The 21,920-nt window shown below is 36.5% G+C and overlaps 2 protein-coding genes across 3 annotated transcripts; both read right to left on the bottom strand.

The window, feature by feature from the left end:
- Positions 1 to 1,522: 1,522 nt before the first annotated feature.
- LOC112273093 (calmodulin-2/4) lies at positions 1,523 to 3,128 on the bottom strand. 2 transcript variants are annotated; one of them, XM_024501482.3, is made up of 3 exons: positions 3,056 to 3,128; positions 2,357 to 2,446; positions 1,523 to 2,135 (listed from the first exon to the last, which is right to left on the bottom strand). In XM_024501482.3, exon 3 carries the CDS (start codon positions 2,084 to 2,086, stop codon positions 1,745 to 1,747), a length of 342 nt encoding a protein of 113 aa, XP_024357250.1. In that variant the 5' UTR covers positions 2,087 to 2,135; positions 2,357 to 2,446; positions 3,056 to 3,128; the 3' UTR covers positions 1,523 to 1,744. The 2 variants fall into 2 exon arrangements, with proteins under 2 accessions (XP_024357250.1, XP_024357249.1); XM_024501481.3 differs by having other exon boundaries at positions 1,523 to 2,118.
- A 772-nt stretch (positions 3,129 to 3,900) lies between these two features.
- On the bottom strand, positions 3,901 to 6,101 carry LOC112273092 (uncharacterized protein At5g43822-like). Its single transcript, XM_024501480.3, has 6 exons — positions 5,879 to 6,101; positions 5,417 to 5,535; positions 5,041 to 5,214; positions 4,835 to 4,882; positions 4,538 to 4,602; positions 3,901 to 4,332 (listed from the first exon to the last, which is right to left on the bottom strand). The coding sequence occupies exons 1-6, from the start codon at positions 6,008 to 6,010 to the stop codon at positions 4,289 to 4,291; spliced, it is 582 nt and encodes a 193-aa protein (XP_024357248.1). The 5' UTR covers positions 6,011 to 6,101; the 3' UTR covers positions 3,901 to 4,288.
- Positions 6,102 to 21,920: the final 15,819 nt, after the last annotated feature.

Raw genomic sequence — 21,920 nt, 5'->3', positions numbered from 1 at the left:
CCTCCATCACATGATGGGACCTGATAAGTTGACAACTACTGAGGTGGGCTACGCTCGAATCTCTCGCCACCTTTGCAAAACTTGATGCAGCAATGGCCTCTTCTCACTTCCATACTTCGCGCAGTGGCAGCCCCACCAAGTCCATGAATTCATCCTATTCGCGGACTACCGAAATGGGATCTGCTAAACTATCACACAGGGGGTAAGGAATCATGCTGAATCGTCCCAAGAATCCTTTCCCTGGGTGGCAGTGCCGATTGAGAGAGTCAACTGCTTAAAGATGATGATATTAGGGACTCTAATTTTGGGTGTAGAGATGGGAATGAATGGTTCTGGGTGTGGGGTTGAAGCTTCATGGGTGATGAAATGGAATTAACTAAGGGTGTGTGCAGGGTGCCACCACGCTGAAACAACACAATTGAACAACTAGTCTGAACAGAGAATTTAAAAAAATATTATGTTCCAAACTTAGTTTTATCGTGCTTGAAGATTAATACCACTTAAAACGTTCTTTACAGTCTACAACCAACAAATCAGGATTGGTATTAAATTTTGAATAGGAAATCTTTTTGTTCTCTTTTCTTTCTTAAATTATGTATTCCTACTTCAACAATAAAAGTTTTAAAGAAGAGTAAAAGTTTATTATCTCCGGTGATTGAGGAAGTTGCATTCAAGTGAATGTACGGAAAGTACTCAAAAAATAATTATCCAGTGTGTCTAATATTTTCATGGACGTTAGACAAATTTGCATAACCACATATGAGATTGCTTGTGAGGCGTTAATTAATGAAAAGGCAAAAATCGGCAGAACTGCTGTACACATGGATCGAAGTAGATGACGGACAGTTAACCAAGTTCGTGACAGGGAACTGAATGGGTCAAGTAACTAAGACAGGTACTTACTGCGAACTTGGTATTCACTCTGTGAGCCATGGCCAGCTGTGTTGTCTAATAATCACTATAAAATTGCACTTATTTATCACAAGGAGTGTGACATCACTGCACGTGTCATTTTTCCTTTCAAAAGTGTACAACTGAGAAGGAGAACATCTAACTGAGTTATTACGGGCAGTAACATACAAGTAAGACAAACTCACTCGCGAAAATGCAAGCGACGATGCATCTTTCCGTCCTGTTGAGGCCAAGTATCAATACTGTTCGTAAAATGCACCAGTGCCATGGTAACGTAGAGTGTGTACAGATATTGTTCATACAAAAGCGAGGAGTACCAAAGAATCTGAATGTCTCGAGCTGTTGATAAGGCAACGAAGCGTCACTTATGATCAAATAAATGACCAGAAAAGTAAACACTGGGGATCGAACGTTCATACAAATCATAAATGTCACCAAATCCCCCCCATGGAAATTATGGAACAATCTAACGAAAAAATACGGTCAGGGGAAATCAAGTCCCGTTAATTACGTGAGAATTTAAAGACAGGCTTCAAGCACGACAGATCCAAAAACGTCAAAAACGTGTGAAAATGAGAAATCCAGTCAGTAGCCACGACTCACAAGGTCATTGCTTTGGATCAAACAGGCCGAAATTTCCGAACATAATCCTACATAGTCAAATTAACAAAGTGTTGACACTGCTAAAGCAGGGCACAAGACTTTGCTAACGATGAACAAATCGTTGCACCGTATGAGGCACCATTAGCAAGAAGGATTAGTTCAGCGAGATTCTGGCTGCAGCAGGTTCTGTTCCACTAGAAACTAACGAGGGAATAAACTGATCATGAAACTATTTAGCCATCATCATTTTCACAAATTCCTCGTAATTGATCTGGCCGTCTCCATCCACATCGGCTTCCCGAATCATCTCATCCACTTCGTCATCTGTGAGTTTTTCACCTAAATTAGTCATCACGTGCCTCAGCTCGGCAGCAGAAATAAAGCCATTCTGATCCTTGTCGAACACGCGGAAAGCCTCTTTCAATTCTTCCTCAGAATCAGTGTCTTTCATCTTACGAGCCATAAGGTTCAGAAATTCAGCAAAATCAATAGTGCCGTTGCCATCGGCATCGACTTCATTAATCATGTCCTGCAGTTCAGCTTCTGTGGGATTCTGCCCCAGTGATCTCATCACGGTTCCAAGCTCCTTGGTAGTAATGGAACCTTAACACATGTCGACCCTGGATTAACAGAGGAGGATGCGAAATACAGCCACTTACATAAAGTTACAGGATCACATTGTGGAAGTACTACACCAAGTTACTAGGCAAATGGGCAAAATATCGTACACCACGGATGCATCTCGTAATTACATATAAATCTTAGTGGTAACCATCTCAGGCTAGCATCCGGAAAGCATTTTCTATATTTCTGTAAGACAAGCGGAAAGGATCAAACTCACCATCGCCATCCTTGTCGAACAGGCTAAAAGCCTCCTTGAACTCGGCAATCTGATCCTCGGTTAGCTGCTCCACCATCTTGGATTATTTTACTGCATGCGAAAATTAACAGTCAGAGGACCCTCACACAAAACATCCAACCAGACAGCACATTTGATCAAGTTACACAAACTCGCAACTAAGCTCAATGCCTCAGATCTGCCGCTGCCTAGCCACTTGGCGTATGAGTTATCGCATCCTAGTGCTCCAGGACATATACCACTGCTAACCGCCACGCAGACCGACCGCTGCATGTAACTAGCCTCGCGGCTCTGAACTACCGGGAACCGACTCGAATAAAGAAAAGGAACGGAACCCGAAAACGCACATCCCACTCTTTCACAACACCTAGATCCAACCGCTCTCCCAAAACGCAGCAACTACCACACCACGTCCACCAACCTCAAACCTCAACAACAGACCTATCAAACTCCACCACCGAAACACAATACAACCAAATACACATCAAAGACCTGTAAATATATACATATATAAAAATATATGTATGAATAATAAATGTATACGTGAATATACATATGCGCATATAATACCCCAAAGAAACTGGCCAACCGACTTCACACACAACAATGCAACAAAACGGAAATTGAAGAAAGACGAGATAGAGGAGAAGCAAGAATGAAAACCGCGCGGGAGAAACAAACCTGCGCGAAGAAGTGGAACGCGGATGACGGATAGGGATCAGAGCCGGACCAGGGGAAGAAGAGGAGCAGTCTCACACACACACACAAGGAATGCACGAAGGCCAGGCCGTTGCTATGAGGACGAGAGGCGCAAGGGTGGGGGGGGGGGGGGGGGGACGATGAAGATGGAAAGCCCTAGTGGCCCGATCGACTGCTCTGGCGCTACTGCAGGAGAGCGAGGCGGGGAGGGGAGAACGAGGACGAGGACGAGAAAGGGGCCCAGTTACCGCGTGAAAGTTTCCCCTCCAACGCGATTGGGGCACGTGGAGAGGCGCGGACGATCCTGAAAACGCGTTAGTACGGACGATTCTTGTCAACACCATCCGGGGACAAACCGCCCGCTGGATGGATGACCTGTATTTGGATGAAAATAATCTTCATCTATCACTGCCTCTTGGGGAAAGTTTCTCGAAGGCCTTCAATATCTTTCTCTCTCGACCTCTACCTCTGCAGATGGCGCCCAAATTAGGCTTCTCGTACCTACAATTAGTAGGGGGAATCCTCGTCGCAACGCACCCCGACATACACATGTGTGCCCTGTTTGCTATCCGCTCGCATCCACTTAAGAAATCCATCCATGCAGTGGTCTCCTGATTGTCTTAACAATTGAATTTTGGAGTGCCAACATTTTTGGCGGAAATAATGACTTATAAATAATCGTCCCGTTTGAACTTTCATGTATGTGTGTATACTGAGAAAGGGCGAGAGGGATATACATAGGTAAGAATGTCTTTGAAAGTGGTCTTCCAAGTGGGATCAGTTTAAGCGAAGGATGAATTTGGGAAGCATTGCTTTCTGAGGCACGATTGTTTTTAGAGTAATGGCAGCATTTCCAAGGCCAATTGAAGCAGGGCTTATCAGAGATGAAACTAAAAATTTGAACGGCCACACTTTTGAAAGAACACTTCGCTCTTTCGGAATATCAGTTTTGGAAGCAGTAATCAACTCTACACAAACTGTGTCTCTGTGGTCTCTGTACGTAACCTTGGACTCCTCAGGGTCTGACAATATGATTGGGGTCATCCTTCAGATTCTACGAAGCTTAAGCAGAAGGTCCTAAAATAATGACCATGTCGACGTGATTCGACTTTTGCTACAAGATCCATTCTAAGCCGCTAAAGAGTACACACGCCCAGGGTTGATGAAATCTTGATTGAAAAAAAAAAAAAAAAAAAAAAAAAAAAAAAAAAAAAACTACCAGACATCACCAGCAGCAATCACTTCAAAAATATGTTTTACTGTCACAAACAACAGAGCATTTGTTATTAGTCAAACAAAGAAGATAGTTTTGAGGCCGTTTAGTACGATAACAGTGGTTAACAATCCAGAAAACATAAGAATCATCCTATTAGATCTATTGCAATTCCAGCTCAGTTTGGCTGAATAGAAGTGTGCTTCGATAACAGAACAAGGAACCCGTCGGATTTGAAAGCAATGACTAACCTTCATCAGGTGGTAGATTCGGTTGATCTAGAAGTAATACTTGCAAAGCGCTAATATCATCACTCCTACGAAACATGTGCCACTTTCGATTAGTTCGAATGATCTAATTTGCTGTACAAGTGTTATTCATTTTCACTCTATACATCAAGGTACCTAGGAACTTGGAATGTTAACGTGCAATTGACTCGACTAAATGCTGTGAAATCGTGTAAAAAATGACCATGCTGTATCGAGATTGAGTGGCAAATCCACCTACTAACTTTTCAACAACCGATACAAACGTGAGATATTTCATACCTGGACTCGTAAGACAAAGAAGAAATAATAGCGAGTTTCAGCTTATGTCTGCGAGTACAAACAACACCAATTAGGAAGGCCCCTACAATTATGAAGCCACTCTTCTTATGATCCACCAGTTTTGATATATCCTCTGTATTCACACTTCAAATATGAACCAGAAAAGGAGCTAATGCCAACCATGATACGATTACAACGAGACTTACTCATCCCGATGCATTAGGTAAAGATCATGCAGGCCCTTCAAGCAATCATTCAAACTTGGTCTTGATCCGACCCTTTGCTCAGATTGCTGTGCTGTGATCTTCTCAGCTTTCAGTAGCCCAATTCCATCACGCCATAACTTTTCAAATGACTTGACGATCTTTTCCAGATCAGCTCTGAGTCTCAACATTCACACCAGCGAAAACGAGCATGAGTAATGAGATGATTGCGCCCGTCACATGTATGAGGCACTTAAAAACTCAATGTTTCAACTGTGCTAAAACCGTACGATGTCCTGAAGATTACAGATCTGTTCCAGAGAGACTCAGCTGCCTGGATGTGAGCGATTTGAACAGAAGACGAAGGAAAGTTCCTCACAAGGTGGAATGCATTGACCGCAATATTAGCTCTAGTTGTTCAATCTGCACTGCTGGCAAAGCTTGCGCTATTGACTTCACGTTCTCCAAGATGCCATAATTCTTTGACTCCAGGAGCACCTGAAGCCAGCATCTACAAATCTCACATACATAAACTGAAAAGCCTTTCGAACACAGGTTTCCGACACAAAGCTTCGCACAATTCTGTTCTTTATGGAAGCGAGTTCAATGAATATCGTAGGTAACCAAAAACAGAGGTACCACAAGACCTAATAGAGATACAAGGCAGGTTGTCAACTCGGAAACATCAAACAAATAAACTCGCAATCTGCCGCAGCCAACTCCTATGTAGCAATCATCGCTGCAGTAACAAAAAAACAAAAAGAAAAAAAAAAGAAAAAAAAAAAAAGAAAAACGAACGAACGAATTCAATATTGATGAGAAAATAAAGATAATAACTTACCGGCAATCTCTCAAGAATGGCACTAGCGTTAGAAAACTGTTTCAAAAGTCGTGACTGTAGCTCCTCCCACGTATTGTGATGGTCCAGCGCTCGCCGGTACCTTTGTTCAAATTTCTTCACTAATCGTTCCATCTCATCAGATAGTATCGACTGCACTAAAGAGTAGAGTCTCCACAGGAAGTAAAGAGGCCTAGGGATTTGCGATTTCGCAAAAAACAGGTACCCGGCTCACACTTCGACCTTTTCTTACTTCATCCGTCTGCCATCCATTAGCGGGCAGCTCAATGACGGGCAACCAGCGGTTGAGCTGCCCTTGAAGTATTAAGCTGCCCTTGAAGTATTAAGCTGCCCTTGAAGTATTAAGCTGCCTCCCGAAAATACTAGGTCGCCCCCAAGTTGGGCAGCCCAGTATTTTGGGGGCCTGGGATTCTAAGTAGATTATAAGCCCTAACAGTAATTCCTCAATCTAGGTTAACTTTTCAGTTTTTGCCAAATCCTATTGAATAGGTACTTCATGGGCCAATCATTATTATTGAATATGCTATCATTTCTTTTGAGCCATGTTTCCAAAGGGACAGATCTTGAAGGAGAGTCCAGATTTCACCAAGGATTCCAAATCTTTTCAGTATTCTACATATAAAGACAGAGTATGTCCATTTGAGGTCGGAGCACGTGGATGGATGGTGGTGTTTGTGTTGGATAGCATGGATGACCCTTGATCTCAACTCCCAGATTCTTTGCATTCTTGGGCATTCCCTAAAGCGATGTGCTGTGGTTTCAATGATCCTGGGACAAAAAATATGAATTTTTCAATGTTGGGTGCAAATTTTTCAATTGTGGGATAACTTGTGTCATGAAGATCAGGGTGTTGTCAATGCCATGCATATAGATTGCTAGTTATTTGCCAAATTCAGCTTCTTACATCCCTTACATCAAAGTTGTTTTAAATTGGATATGAATGATTGCTTGTATAAATCATTATCTTCATTTTTCTTCTTTTGTGAATGAAGATTTTACTTGTGCTTCTTCTTCCTTTGTAAATGAAGGTTTTACTTGTCTTTCTTTTCATATGAGGTATTCCTTGTAATATTGTAACCAACAATCATTTATTCTATTGATGCCATAGTGATAGAGTTCTATAGCTAATTATAAAGAGAATGCCGACTGAGTGATATTTGTGAATTTAGGGCTATGCTATAGTCCAACTTTGTAGATTTTTTCAAAGATAAAGAGGCACTTTTATTGTATTGTTTTCACCACCTTTTGTCATCTTTCCAATCTATATGCAAGTTTTTGAGTCCAAAGATCTTTGATGGTTTTGAATCATATACTAATTTGGATCTAAATTCCAATTTTGTCTTTTGATAGGTTGGTAGTTGCATAAGTAGTTGCAAAAAAAGATAAAGATATTATAGTTATTACACTTACAAGCTCTGACCACCCGCTTACTTAGTAAATAATTAGTGGCATCATTAGGATCAATAAGGTTTATTCTTCTCACATTGTAATTCAAAATATAAATTTTTCATGCCATATACACTTAAATTTGATGTTTTCCTCTTGGCTATAAGTAGTTGCAAAGGAGTACTTTGACTTCTTTGATTATTTTTCTTGAATTAGCCTAGACTTCTATAAAATACAAAAGAAAAAATAAAAGTATTTGGTTGACAATTAGTCTTTGGCTTAAGAGAGATAGTTTCAAGTTACATCAATATGTGAGTTTTTTTTTTTTTTTTTTTTTTTTTTTAATCTTTTCAAGTATGAAGTTGTCAGTATTAGATGTGTAAATAGAAAGACCAAAGAAAATTTTGAAGAGCTTAGGAAGTTGGCCTTTCTAAAACTGTATCTAGTCAAAGGTCTAGATCCAAGGTCAAAATGATTTATATTTATTGATCTAGTAAGCCTCTAATTTGTGCCAATTAATTAATAAACCAAAGACTAAAGAAAATTTACTTGATATATTATCAAGGGCATGAATCTCAAAGAAAGAAAATCCTTAACACACTCTTGTATCACTAAAAAGAACTAAAATATTTCTCAAAAATAATATAATATTGAATTAGAATGGCTATTGCTAAAAATAAGTAGATTAGAAAGTCTTGAAACAAGACTAAGAACTATAAAGGCATTGACAAGAGTGAAGAAGGCTTCATTCATGCCTCCATATATACTCTCTAACTAAGAACTATGTAGCAATATTCTATAGGACCTCCAACATGTATTGACTTTGTTAGCCACATATCTTAACTTGTAAGGCAAGTTATCTATGTATGTGCCATATAATTAGCTTGTTTTACAATCTACTATACAAAGATTTAACTTATTCCACAAGCTACCAATACGTGGTTAACTTGTTGGTCAAGTTTCTATCCTACAAACACATGTAAAGTCAAAATTGCATCTATGAAGCTTCTAGGAAGCTTTCCTAAAAGACTTTATGAAATTAATCTATATTTACCTATTTCTACTTAATCAAACAAGTAACTATTTGAATAAATATATATGTCCATGACATTATCCTCCCTTCTAGGTACAAGTTCCATGAAGAATGATCATCATTTTTTATGGATCTTTGCAATTCTTCATCTTGATTTTGATGGATGTTATTAATGAAAGGCTTCAACCTTCTTTGTTGAATTTACAAGATTCTTTACTAACTTCTATGAACATTCACTAATATCATATCTACGCCAATAAATAAGATATTCCAACCTATTTTGGCATTGCCTTAAATCTAAAACTTCTTCCAACTCAAACTTTTGATTATTATCCACTTCTATAGGAAGAGGTGGCATTTGTCTTCTTTCTGAGATATTCATATGAGCTGTATTCATTGTCTTATATAGCTCAAGAATAGACACGTGAAATACAAGGTGGATTTTTATAGACTCTAGTAGATGTAATCAATAAACAACATGATTGATTTGTTCACAAATAGGAAAATATCTCAACCTACGATAGTCCAACTTATCACAAAGACAAGAAGTCTTGATATTGCAACAAGGTAACCATACCTTATCACCTACATTGAATTGTCGTTGCTCCTTGCAATATGCATATGTGTAGGTCTTTTGTCATTCTTGAGCTTTTTTTAATTGTATCTTCATTATTGCATGCAGCTCTAATAAACGATTTACTAAATCTTTTGCCGTAAGATTATCAATTTTTGAAAAGTCAAAAATATCAAGTCATAGATGATAACCATAATTGGCAAAGAAAGGTGTATGTTGAGTAGAAGAATTTATCAAATTATTATATGCAAACTTTACCAATAGCAAAAGACTTGATTAATCATCTTGGTGATAGTTGATAGTACATCTCAAATACTACTCCAAAACTTAATTCATCTATTCTATTTGCCTATCAATTTGAAGTTAAAAAGTCGAAAAGAGCTTTATATCTACCTTTAAAATCTTAAATAGGGTTCTCTAAAATCTTGATACAAATTGAGTCTTCATATTCATTATAATATCCTTTGGCAATCTATGATAGTAATAGATATTGTTAATGAAAAGCTTAGCTATTTTTTGACCTAAAATAGGTTTCATATATGGTATAAAATGTACCATTTTGGTGAAATAATCTATGATTATGAATATAGAGTCATATGAACTTGAACTTAAAAGATTTGTAATAAAATCCATAGAAATAGAAGACCATGATTATTCAAGTATAGGCAATGGCTGGAAAAGTCTATAAGATCAATGACGACAAGTTTTTGATCTTGTAAAAATCTCATATGATTAGACAAAGTCTATTATTGCTTTCCACATTTGTGGCCACCAAAAGTGTTTAGATATAGTCTTGTTGTATTCGAAATATCTTGTTGGTGGAAAGTCATGACATGCTTGAAGAACATCTAAATGTGCTTTTCTTTCTGAAACATATAAGTATTCTTCAAAATAGAAAAGTTTTTTCTTGAACTTGAACTTTGAAACATCATGAGACTTAGAAAATAGATTCTTGATATCATGAATAAGAAGATTAGAAAATATACTTGATTAAATTTATTTGATAAAGGTTGAATCAATAGTCAATGTTGATTTCATTGCTTGAAGATGAAAATGCTCTAGCTTCAAGACGATTGTTCTTTGTTGATAAAAAGATATGTCTCCTTCTTTAGGTACAAGATAAGAGTGTCTAGAAAGAACATTTGATAAATCTTGTTATTTTTCAAGTCAACATGTAATCTTGAAATCAAATCTCGATAATGACATGTTGCAACGGGCTTAGAGACAATTCAAAATATGTGCCAATATGAAATACTTGAGATTTTTGTGATTTGTATATATTATAATTAGACTTAAAGTGCCTTCTAGATAATGATGCCATTCTTGAAATGAATCTACAATTGTAAGAAGTTCTTTGTTATAGATCTCATATTTAATCTTAGTCATTCAAAATTTTCTAAAATGAAAAGCTGTTGGATGGAGTTTGTTATCTGTTCTCATTTGTGAAAATACTATATCCAAAGCAAAGTCTGATGCATCTGCTTCCATAAAAAATGCCTTAGAAAAGTGAATGCAATAAAAAGTTGGTGCACAAAGAAATTCCTTCTTTAAAACAACAAATGATACTTTGGCTTCTTTATTCCACTTAAGTTTGTCATTACAAGTCAAACGTGTAAGTAGAGCTACAACTTGAGAAAAGTTCTTGATAAAGCTTTGGTAATAATTTACAAAGCTCAAAAGTATTACATATATTTTATTATTATTAGAGACTTCCAATCTATGATAGTTTGGACCTTCATTGGATCTATCATAAGACCTTCATTGGAAATTATATATCTCAAAAAATCAACTTAAGTAGTGTGGAATACACACTTTTCTATCTTCGTGTATAATCATGCATCTTTTAGTTTTTGTAATACACAACAAACATGAGCTTCATGCTCTTTTGTGTTCTTAGAACAGATTAAAATGTCATCTAAATAATAGATGATAAAATCATCAAGAAATTCACAAAAAATATCATTCATTAGATCTTGAAAAGCAGCTAATGTATTTGTGAGTCCAAAAGGCATGACATTATATTCAAAATGTCTATACTTAGTTTTGAAAGCAATCTTCCATTCATCTCTTTTTTTGATGCGAACCATGTTATATGCTCCTTATAGATCTATTTTTGTATAGATCTTTGCTTAATCTAGTTGATCAATAAGTCTTAAAATCGAAGATAGAGGATGCACATTCTTGATAGTGATCTTGTTAAGTCCTCAATAATCTGCACACATCCGTAGAAATCCATCTATTTTCTTCACCAATAAGATAGGAGTACCAGCTTGAGATTTAGAATGGCATATAAAATTTTTAGCCAAGTTCTCATTAATGTATTCTTTGAATGTAACCAACTCATTTTGTGATAGGCTATAGATTGATCCAAATGGTGGTTGAGTTCCTTCTTGAAGATCGATGGTACAATCATAAGGACAATGCTTCAAAAGAATATTTACATTCTTCTTTTCAAAAACATGCTGAAAATCTTGATACTAGCTAGAAATACCACTTAATATCTTCTCACCATCGACAATGGATATGACTATATAGCAAAAGATGGCATTTTATTGGCAACATGCATAAAGATTTTGCATCTACTAATAAGGATTTAGAAAGAATATGATCTTTATTAGATATTGTACATGATTCCAATGGCATGGTTCCAATTATAGTTGAAGCAACTCGTTTTTTGATACATTGTCTTTTTTGGCAATTGTGCTTCTTATTTTATAATTACATTTTTCTTTGAATAATGTTGAGTAATATGTTTAGCTTCTCCATAATATAAGCATAAGTCCTTTTGACATTGTCGATTCTTTTCCTACTCTATGAAAGATTTAAAATGTACCATATTAATTTGTATTAATTCTTGCTTTGATAAATAATTTTTTGAAAACTTAGGAGTTACTGTCATTATTTGATTTATTCTTCTTCAGTCATATCTTTTTTCTTAACATCTTTTAAATAATTGATTATCACATACAATGGCTTGAGCAATAAATTGTTCCAAAGATTTTGTCTTTGGCATTGTCAAAAAAAAACTCTTTGATATTATTCTTCAACTCATATCAAAATTGATTGATAAGGGCTTTGTCATTCCAACCCAAGTCGTAAGCAAGGTTTTGGAATTTACCAATATATATGGTGGCTGATTGTAATCCTTGTTGAAAATATAAGAGCTTGGTCTTTACCACTCTTTCTTGATCACTTTCTCCAAATGTGGCCATAAAAACTTTTAGGAATGAATTCAATTCTTAAAGAAATTATGAATTTTTTTCATTAAAGGTGCAAACCAAAAGAAAGTACTCCTGATAGAAGTGCGCCTATGAATCTATAAGTCTAGTATATCTTTCCTTCCATAGACAAGTTAAACAAATTTAAAAAATTAAATTAAAAGAGGATAATCTACAACTTCTAATAAAATTTTCTATAAAGAGAGGTAGTCTACTCTCTTTAAGGTAAAGATCAATTTTAAAAAACAAGATTTTTTGTTTAAAGGTGGGTAGTATGCAACCTTTAAAATACAACAATAGAAGTGAAATAATCCACTCACTTCTTAAACTAGACAAAAATAATATGTTAGCACTCTTGTCAAACTATCAAGGATATGAATCTCAAAAAAAGAAAATCCTCAACACTTTCTTATATCACTAAAAGGAACTAAAAAGTCACTCAAAGATGATATAATATTGAACTAGAATGGTTATTGCTGAAAACAAGAAGACTAAAAAGTCTTAAAACAAGACTAGGGACTAAAAAGGCATTGACAAGAGTGAAAAAGGCTTCTTTCTTGCCTCCATATATACTTTCTAACTAGGAGCTACATAGTGATATTCTAGAGGACCTCCAACATGTGTTGACTTTACTAGCCACATGTCTTAATTTGCAAGGCAAGTTATCTATGTATGCACCACATAGTTAGCTTGTTTTACAATCTATTATATAGATTTAACTTATTCCATAAGCTACCAACACAAGGTTAACTTGTTGGCTAAGATTTTATCCTACAAACACATCTAAAGTCAAAACCACATCTATAAAGCTTCTCTATAAGACTTTATGAAATTAATCTATATTTACCTACTTCTACCTAATCAAATAAGTAACTATTGGAATAAATGTATATGTCTGACATATATTGACTAGATTTTGCACATACACTTATTTTGCTTTTATGGTGAATGAAATATAATTTTTACATTATAATATAAGTTATTATTAATTAAAGTTGAATAATTGAATATTTTTGATATAATTTTTTTCTTATTCTTATTTAATTTATCTATTAAAAGCTCCATCTATTAGAAGAATAAATATGTGGAATATGATACTTTTTTTTTTATTATTCCGTATTGGATTAAAAAAGCTATAGAAGACTAGCTATTGATGTGAATAGATGTTATTATGTCTTCAAGTGTCAACTTAATCATGTGAATAAATTCTTTAGAGAATTCCATCTTCCACATGGTATTGATAAAAAACCTCCAATTAACTTGATCATAAGCTTTAGCAAAATCAAATTTAAAAAAAATAGCAATTTAATTAAATCTTCTGATTTAATCAATTATTTCATGTATAAAGATGATGTTGACAAGGATGAATCAATTAAACATGAATGTACTTTGATTAAGGCTAATTATTACTATTAATGGACCTTATATGTACATCTAAAGGATTTTAGAAATTATTTTATAAATTATACTTAATAGAATTATAGGACAGTAACTATGTGATATTTAAGCGAAGATCTTTATTTAGATGCTACTTAATTGGATCTAGTAGACATAGTTTAAAATTATACCTTAGCTCATAGTTAAAAGGATAAATATCTCTTTGAAATGGATGATTAGTTTTCTTTTTCTAGCTCCTTTCATACCATCTATATTATAACTTACTTCCACTTCTATTGTATAACTTGAGTAGCTTTGCCACAATATTTTGTAAAGGTTCTGTACTTGATTGTCATAGGTTTTATGTTTATGGATGAATATTACATCCACTTCTTATTCTAATTCCTAAATTTAGTTCTTAATCATATCTACTTTGTGGATGGTATTGAATCCATAGACATTGTACATTAGGATTTTGAGATTCATAAAGAAGTTGGAGAAATGCCTATCATTGGTAGGCTACTGGAGTATCTATTGCTCTTCTTTATTGATTTTGGAAATTGGAGTATTGCATGTGATGGAATAAAGATACAATCTCTTGTTAAATTTTTGCTACTACTTTGACTTCAAAAGTTGGATGATGTAGGTGATTCCATTTCAAGCCATTGTCAAGTTTGCTACTTCATGTAACTATCTCCATTGAATGCCAACAATTCTCTGTCCTCCTTTGATATTATTAAATTGACACTCAAGTCAATAGGCAAGCATAGATCTTAATTTGGCGATGCTAGGTTCTAAATAGAAAAGATACTTCATCTTGTTTTTGATGCAATATGATTATGTTATTTAAGTTGTTTATTTTGGTCAACCTCTATATTATGTGAAGGATGATCTAGCAAGTTAGCTTCTTAGTTAGAGTTTATTTTTGGAATTATATAAAATATCATGGATGTTGTACTTCATGTAGAGGTGAAGTAGCCGGATGTCACGGACACAAAATATAGACTTGAAATCTAACAAGAAATTCAAGAAGAAGTGGCAGAACTAGATTAAACAGATGAGTACAAGAACAACACCAGAAAGGTGAGCTAGAACTGCAAGAGATGTGTTGTCGAGACTGAAGAACTCTTCAGCCTCGACTCCTATATATACTACTGGCCTATGGTTCTAAGGAAGCGCATCAAGAAGCTTCCCAAGAACTATGAAGCTTCTCGAGCAACTACCCAAGAGCTAGGAAGCTTCTCAAGTAACTTCCTAGAATCTACTAGAATATTCTAAGAATCTTCTAGACCCTTCTAAGGGAATCTTTAGGAAATCTTCAAAGAATCTTTAGAGAATCTTTGAAGAATATTCTAAGAAAATATTTAAGGAATCTTCTGGAAGTTTCTAGAGACTTCTTTCTAGAAGGTTCTAGAAACTTATCTCTAGAAAGATCTAAAGACTATGTCCCTAACATCACCTCTTCCTTTAGCTTCGAGGTCTCCGAGAAGCAATGTTATCGTCAGTCAATACCAACGCAAGAAAATGAAGATCTGTCGCATAACCTCTGCTATGAACTCCAATTGTTGTTCACGAGGCAAGTGATTCAATGGTCCTTGAAGCCAACGGTAGTGGCATACGTCTTCAACTTCTGACCAAGCATGAACCTCCGTGTCTTCATTGTAAAATTGTCCTGCAAACTTTCCTTCTGGCTGACCATTGTAGGCAGTCGCGACCTCAAATACAATCACCAGCGATCTGTTGCTCGGAATCTTTCGACGTCGTCGTGGTGCAAGCGGTTCTTCATCTCGCGGTCGTCTTCGTGAGCTAGTTGCTTGAGATGACATGACAAGTGTAGTATCTTGGCTATCCATATTAAAAGGCTAAAACAATAAGAACAAACTTGGGCTACTAACAAAGTTCTACGCTATCTTGGAGAGAATGACTACATCAACTATGAATTTTGCTATTGCTCTCCCCTTTTCTTATATTGTTGGGAGAACAAGCTTCAGAAAGAAGCTATCATCGAATTGATTCAGGTTTATCGGGATGTCGTTGATGAAACTCCTGTATCTTTTGTGGCGCATTCGCAAGATTTTCAGCTAGCTCCCACGTTCGCTCATTAATGTCATAGCCGCACCAATGAACAAGATATTCTAACTTTCCCCACCTTCGCCGTGAATCCAATACCTTTTCAACCTCGTATTCTTCGTGGTTCTTGATTTCAATACTAGGTGGCGGACATTGCACTCTTCCAGGAAAAGATGACTCTCGATAAGATTCCAACAGAGAAACATGAAAGACTGGATGTACCTTCATAGAAGCCGGTAACTCCAGCCGGTATGCCACTGGATTAATTTGCTTCTGGATGATAAATGGTCCCAATCTTCGATAGTCCAACTTATCACATGGTCGCTTGGTCTTGATATTTCGTCGAAGAAGCCAGGCTTTGTCTCCAACTTTGAAAGTAGGTGCTGGATTCCGAAATCTATCTGCAGACGTCTTATAGGATTCTTGAGCGGATTGTAATTGAAGCTTCAACATAGTTTGAAGCTCTGATAGTTGCTTCGCAAATCCTTCAACTGTTGGATTGTTATTTGTTGACGGACTCAATAAATCAAGCTTCGGATGATACCCATAGTTGGAAAAGAATGGTGTTTGTTGAGTCGACGCATGGAGGGTGTTTTTATATGCAAACTCGGCTAGCGGTAGATATGCCGTCCAATCGTCTTGTTGATAGTTGATGCTGCATCGTAAGTACTGCTCCAAGATTTGGTTCACCTGTTCCGTTTGGCCATCAGTTTGAGGATGAAAAGCTGAAGAAAGCTTGATATCCACCTTCAATATCCCAAAGAGAGATCTCCAAAACTTTGACACGAACTGGGTACCTCGATCTGATATGATATCATCTGGTAGTCCATGATATCGATACACATTATCGAGAAAGAGTCTTGCTGTGACTTCACTGGACGATGTCTTCTTACAAGGAACAAAGTGTGCCATCTTCGTAAGCCAATCTACCATGACAAAGATGCTGTCAAATGAGTTTGTTGATGGCAAGTCCGTGATGAAGTCCATAGAAATTGAAGACCATGGTCGACGTGGAATTGGCAATGGCTGTAGAAGTCCATAAGGGCGATGCCGAGGATTCTTAGATCTTGAACAGATGTCACAAGAGAGGACAAAATCTTTTACATCCTTCCACATTTGGGGCCACCAAAAATCTCGGGAAATAAGCTCCAAGGTCTTGTTGAATCCAAAATGTCCCGCAGTTGGAAAATCATGGCGAGATTGAAGAACTCGGAGTCGTGTTAGTCCTTTTGGAATGTACAATCGCTCTTCAAAGTATAAAAGATCTCCCTCCACCTTGAACTTGTCGTCGTTGGTACGTTGCTTGATATCAATGGCTACTGAATCTTTAATGGTCATAGCACATACCTGGTTTAGGAAGTCAGCATCAAATGATACAATAGTAGCACAAAGTTGAAATCTCTCTGGCTTCAATAACGTTGTACATTGTTGATCAAACGCTGCTTCTCCATCCTTTGGTGCAAGATACGATCTCCTTGATAAAGCATCGGATAGTCCTTGATGCCTTCCAGGTCGATAAGTGATAAAAAAATCGAATCTAGATAACGACATATTCCACCGAGCTTGATGCCGATTTAAAACTCGAGCCGTCATGAAATACTCCAAATTCTTGTGATCCGTATATACGGTTACTGGATGTGTAGCTCCTTCAAGAAAGTGACGCCATTCTTCGAAAGAATCCACTATGGCAAGAAGTTCCTTATCGTGGATCTCATAATTGATTTCAGCAGCAGAGAACTTCCGAGAATAGAATGCAACTGGATGGAGCTTCTTAACTTCACTTATTTGTGAAAGCACAGCTCCCAAAGCAACATCTGAAGCATCAGTTTCTAAATAAAAGGCCTTTGTAAAGTCTGGATGTACCAAAATTGGAGCTATATTAAATGCTGTCTTCAAATCTTGAAACGCCTTCTCCACCAAAGGTCCCCATTCCAACTTATCCTTGAATGTTAATCGAGTGAGAGGAGCAGCAATTTGAGAATAATTCTTGATGAAGATTCGATAGAAGTTAGCAAAACCAAGAAAGCATTGTACATCTCTAACCGTCTTTGGAACCTCCCAAGACATGATTGCTTCTACTTTCTTGGGGTCCATCTTCAAACCTTCTGTAGTCGCAATGAACCCCAAAAATTCCATCTCCGTCTGGTGAAATAAACACTTTTCTAATTTGGCATATAGTCCTCGCTTGCGTAGTTTCTCCAAGACCAAACGAACATGCTCCTCATGCTCTTTCTCGTTTTTAGAGAATATTAGAATATCGTCCAAGTAGATGACAACAAAATCGTCGAGGTGTTCTCGAAAGATGTCATTCATCATATGTTGGAAAATCGCTGGAGCATTGGTAAGACCAAAAGGCATGACATTATATTCGAAATGACCATACCTTGTACGGAATGCTGTCTTCCACTCATCTCCTTCCTTGATTCGTACGAGATTATAAGCTCCCCTTAGATCAATTTTTGTAAAGATCTTCGCACATCCAAGTTGTTCTAAGAGACTAGAAATCAAGGGTAATGGGTAACAATTTTTCTTTGTTACCTTGTTGAGGCCTCGATAGTCCACACACATCCGTAGTGATCCATCTTTCTTCTTCACAAATAAGATGGGTGCTCCAGCTGATGATTTTGAATGACGAATGAAGTTCTTGGCTAGATTTTCGTCGATGTACTTTCGTAACTCTGCCAACTCCGTTTGCAATAGATTGTAGATTGGGCCAAAAGGTGGTTGTGCTCCTTTTTGCAAGTCTATGGCACAATCATATGGTCGGTGTTCCGATAGTATGTCGGCGTTCTTCTTTAGAAATACGTCTTCAAAATCTTTATATTGCTCCAGTATACTTGCTGTTGAGATCTTCTCGGTAGTTGGAGCCGCATAAATGACAAATGGAGTGCCTTCCTTAGATGATCTTATAAACACTCTTGCTCCAATGAATAAGGCTTTCTTTTTTCAAGGTTTTTTACTAGATTTTTTCTTGGGTGGTTTTGTAGGAAAAGTCATCTTCCGCAACCTCCAATCTATCAATGGATTATGTTTTTCCAACCAAGAAAGACCAAGAATAATAGGATTTGATGGGGTTCTAATAATATTAAAAATAATATGACTACTATGGTCTTTAAACCTTACTTCTATAGGTTTTGATTCATGGGTGATGCTACCAGACAATAAAGGTCGCCCATCTATGACCTCAACATGAACAGGTTTTGATTTTTGTACTAAAGGGATCTTATGACGCTTTGCAAATTCTTCGTCCAAAAAACAAGCAGATGCTCCTGAGTCTAGTAGTGCTAAGATTCTCAGTTTTTGAGGGCCGATAAATAGAGGGATTGTAAAACAAAGTGCAGGTTGGGCAGAAAGAAAGGAACCTGATTGTTGTTGGGATATTTCATTGTCCAGCCGCACGGTTCCTACTGTGGCTCGGCATCCTCGTTTTCTTGAACAAATACTCTCCTAGTCTTAACTATGCCTCGATTTTGCTTTTTGGGGCAGTTTCCGACTTTGTGGCCTTCTCTACCGCAATACAAGCATAAATTTTCCTCCATACGTCGCTTTTTTTCTTCTATAGTAAGAGATTTGATACGTACCGCATCAATTTGCATGTCTTCCACCTCTGAATGCGAATTCACACCGCCTGCCGACATAGTTGGAGCATGGCGAATTGTATGTTGTCTTGAGCGTTGGTCTTGGCGACGTTGGAATAGGCGATTATCGCACTTCATAGCTTGGCTAATGGCTTCATTGAGCGTTCGTGGATCAAGAAGAGTTAACAGCAAATCCTTCATATCATCTCTTAAACCCCAATAGAATTGACTCATCAACGCTTCTTCATCCCAATTGATGTCGTATACTAATTGCCTGAAATCTGAAGCATAGACTGATGTAGAACGCATCCCTTGTCGTAGCGACCGGATCTTTGTTGTAGCCCATCGAACCTTATCGTGTTCACCAAATGCTTCCGCAAATGCTTCCAAAAAGGTTTCGAAGTTGTTTAATATGGATGATCGTTTCTCAAACAAAGGAGCAAACCATGATAGAACTTGTCCCGTTAGTAAGGTTCCAACAAGCCCAACACGTGACTCCTCCGTTGGATATCGTTCGGGCTGTAAAACTGTTATCAACCTGATTTGATTGACGAATCCTCGAAACTTGGAACGTGTTCCATCAAACTTATCTGGAAGGCTAACTCGAGGCTCCTTATGTTGTAGAACTAGTGGTTCTTGTCGAACTTGAGGTAAAGTTGTTTCTCCAAGTGCCGAAATTTGAGGCTGGTGTAGTTTATATTGTACTATCCCAGATACTCCATCATTATGAAGCCTTGCCACCACTCCTTCAATCTCTGCAGTTCTTTGTGATAACGTAGCGAGGGCATTCATAATAGCATCTAACTTAGACTCCGAACTTTCTATCATACTAATGTCTGGACCTCCAGCCATTCTAAAAGAAGGACAAAAATGACCCTATAAGAGGCAATATTGGTTTATAGGAGGGTAATCCACAACCTATAAAACGCCTTAAGAATTTCAAGAAGAGGGGTAATCCACTCTCTCCAAGAAGAATAAGACTCCAATATTATAACACAAGAAATATCAGTTTAGAGGAGGGTAATCCGCAACCTCTAAAAAATGCTAGTATACCTTCAAGTAGAGGAGTAATCCACACTCTACTAAGAAAGAACTAGCTCTGATATCTCAAGTTAGTGTAGTCTCGACAAACTGTCACGGACACAAAATATAGACTTGAAATCTAACAAGAAGTTCAAGAAGAAGTGGCAGAACTAGATTAAACAGATGAGTACAAGAACAACACCAGAAAGGTGAGCTAGAACTCCAAGAGATGTGTTGTCGAGACTGAAGAACTCTTCAGCCTCGACTCCTATATATACTATTGGCCTATGGTTCTAAGGAAGCGCATCAAGAAGCTTCCCAAGAACTATGAAGCTTCTCGAGCAACTACCCAAGAGCTAGGAAGCTTCTCAAGTAACTTCCTAGAATCTACTAGAATATTCTAAGAATCTTCTAGACCCTTCTAAGGGAATCTTTAGGAAATCTTCAAAGAATCTTTAGGGAATCTTTGAAGAATATTCTAAGAAAATATTTAAGGAATCTTCTGGAAGTTTCTAGAGACTTCTTTCTAGAAGGTTCTAGAAACTTGTCTCTAGAAAGGTCTAAGGACTATGTCCCTAACACCGGACTAATAGCTTAGTGTACTAGTGAGTGTAGTCTCTAGTATAAGTAATGATTCTTGATATCCCAAAGATTGATTGATAATGATCGACAATGTTATATTTACTTCTTATAATATAATACTATATCTTAGTTTGGAAGCATCTATCAATGAAAAATTATTTTGATTAATAGAATTACAAACTTGATTTAATATGAAATGTTTACTTGATGATTTTATAGCAATTGTACTTTGTATTGATAGTTGTGAATATTTTAATGAGGTTGTATTTTTTGCAATAATTGTACTATGTATCACTATTGTATCATATGCCATTGTTCTTTCTTTAGTGATGTTTGTAGGAATTGAATCAAAAGTGAGCTATAGTGAGCTTCTTAGATTCCGCTCTCTCCAATCTATTGTAATGAATATGTCTATATCAATGTGTGTTAGGATTACTTTGTGAATTTACTTTGTATCATTCAACACTATTCTTTGATCATCTTTGTCTATATTGTTATTGCTGGAGTAGTCTTTAGTATATAAATCATAGCATTTTGCATTATTATATCTTGAAATACTATTGCTTTAGTTTCTTGGACATATTATTCTTTTGTATGGATAGTCTTTGACTTAATGGTCTATCTCTAGGTAGATGTGACATCAAATTGATAAATTTCTATAATCTATTGTCATTATTGTGATTTTTTCAAACTTCCTATCTTTTATTTTTATATATGCCTTTCACCTATGGCTATTGTCAAAGACAACACAAAAATGTGATTTAAAGAAGATGATGTTATTTATATTTGCTTCAATTAATTTTCCAAGAGTTCTTACAATTTCTAGTGCTACAACATTAAATTGGCAAGGCAAATTCTTGAATGAAATTAAAGTAAGAATCAACATTCCTTTATTATTTTTAGAATAGAATTGTAGAGTCCATGGTTGAAAAATATAGAAGAAGCCAATATCTTGATATGATTTGAGGATTAGGATTTGTTGTTCAACTTCTTGGTGTACTTAAATAGAAAAATCTCTAACCAATTTTGTTGCTAGAGGTGATTTTGCTTTTGAGTTCAACTTGCAAATGCAATTTGGTTAGGTCGGTTTTCAATGAAGCATACCACAATGACATGTTCATTGATGTAATGTTCTTCTTCTATTACCACCTCCTTTAATACATGAAATGTTCTTCTTCTATTA

This window comes from Physcomitrium patens, chromosome 20 (assembly GCF_059467195.1).
Source record: "Physcomitrium patens ecotype Gransden chromosome 20, ASM5946719v1, whole genome shotgun sequence".
Taxonomy (NCBI): domain Eukaryota; kingdom Viridiplantae; phylum Streptophyta; class Bryopsida; order Funariales; family Funariaceae; genus Physcomitrium; species Physcomitrium patens.
Note: the sequence above shows the minus strand (reverse complement) of the source record. Positions and strands in the feature narration are given on the sequence as shown.

Excerpts from the sequence above, each read along its gene's own strand:
- LOC112273093 (XM_024501481.3), bottom strand. The coding sequence starts at position 2,432 with ATGGTGGAGCAGCTAACCGAGGATCAGATTGCCGAGTTCAAGGAGGCT. Across the intron at positions 2,119-2,356 it reads GTTCGACAAGGATGGCGATG|GTTCCATTACTACCAAGGAG; the intron begins GTGAGTTTGATC and ends ACATGTGTTAAG.
- LOC112273092 (XM_024501480.3), bottom strand. The coding sequence starts at position 6,010 with ATGGAACGATTAGTGAAGAAATTTGAACAAAGGTACCGGCGAGCGCTG. Across the intron at positions 5,215-5,416 it reads CGGTCAATGCATTCCACCTT|AGCTGATCTGGAAAAGATCG; the intron begins GTGAGGAACTTT and ends GTTGAGACTCAG. Across the intron at positions 4,883-5,040 it reads TACCTAATGCATCGGGATGA|ACATAAGCTGAAACTCGCTA; the intron begins GTAAGTCTCGTT and ends TTGTACTCGCAG.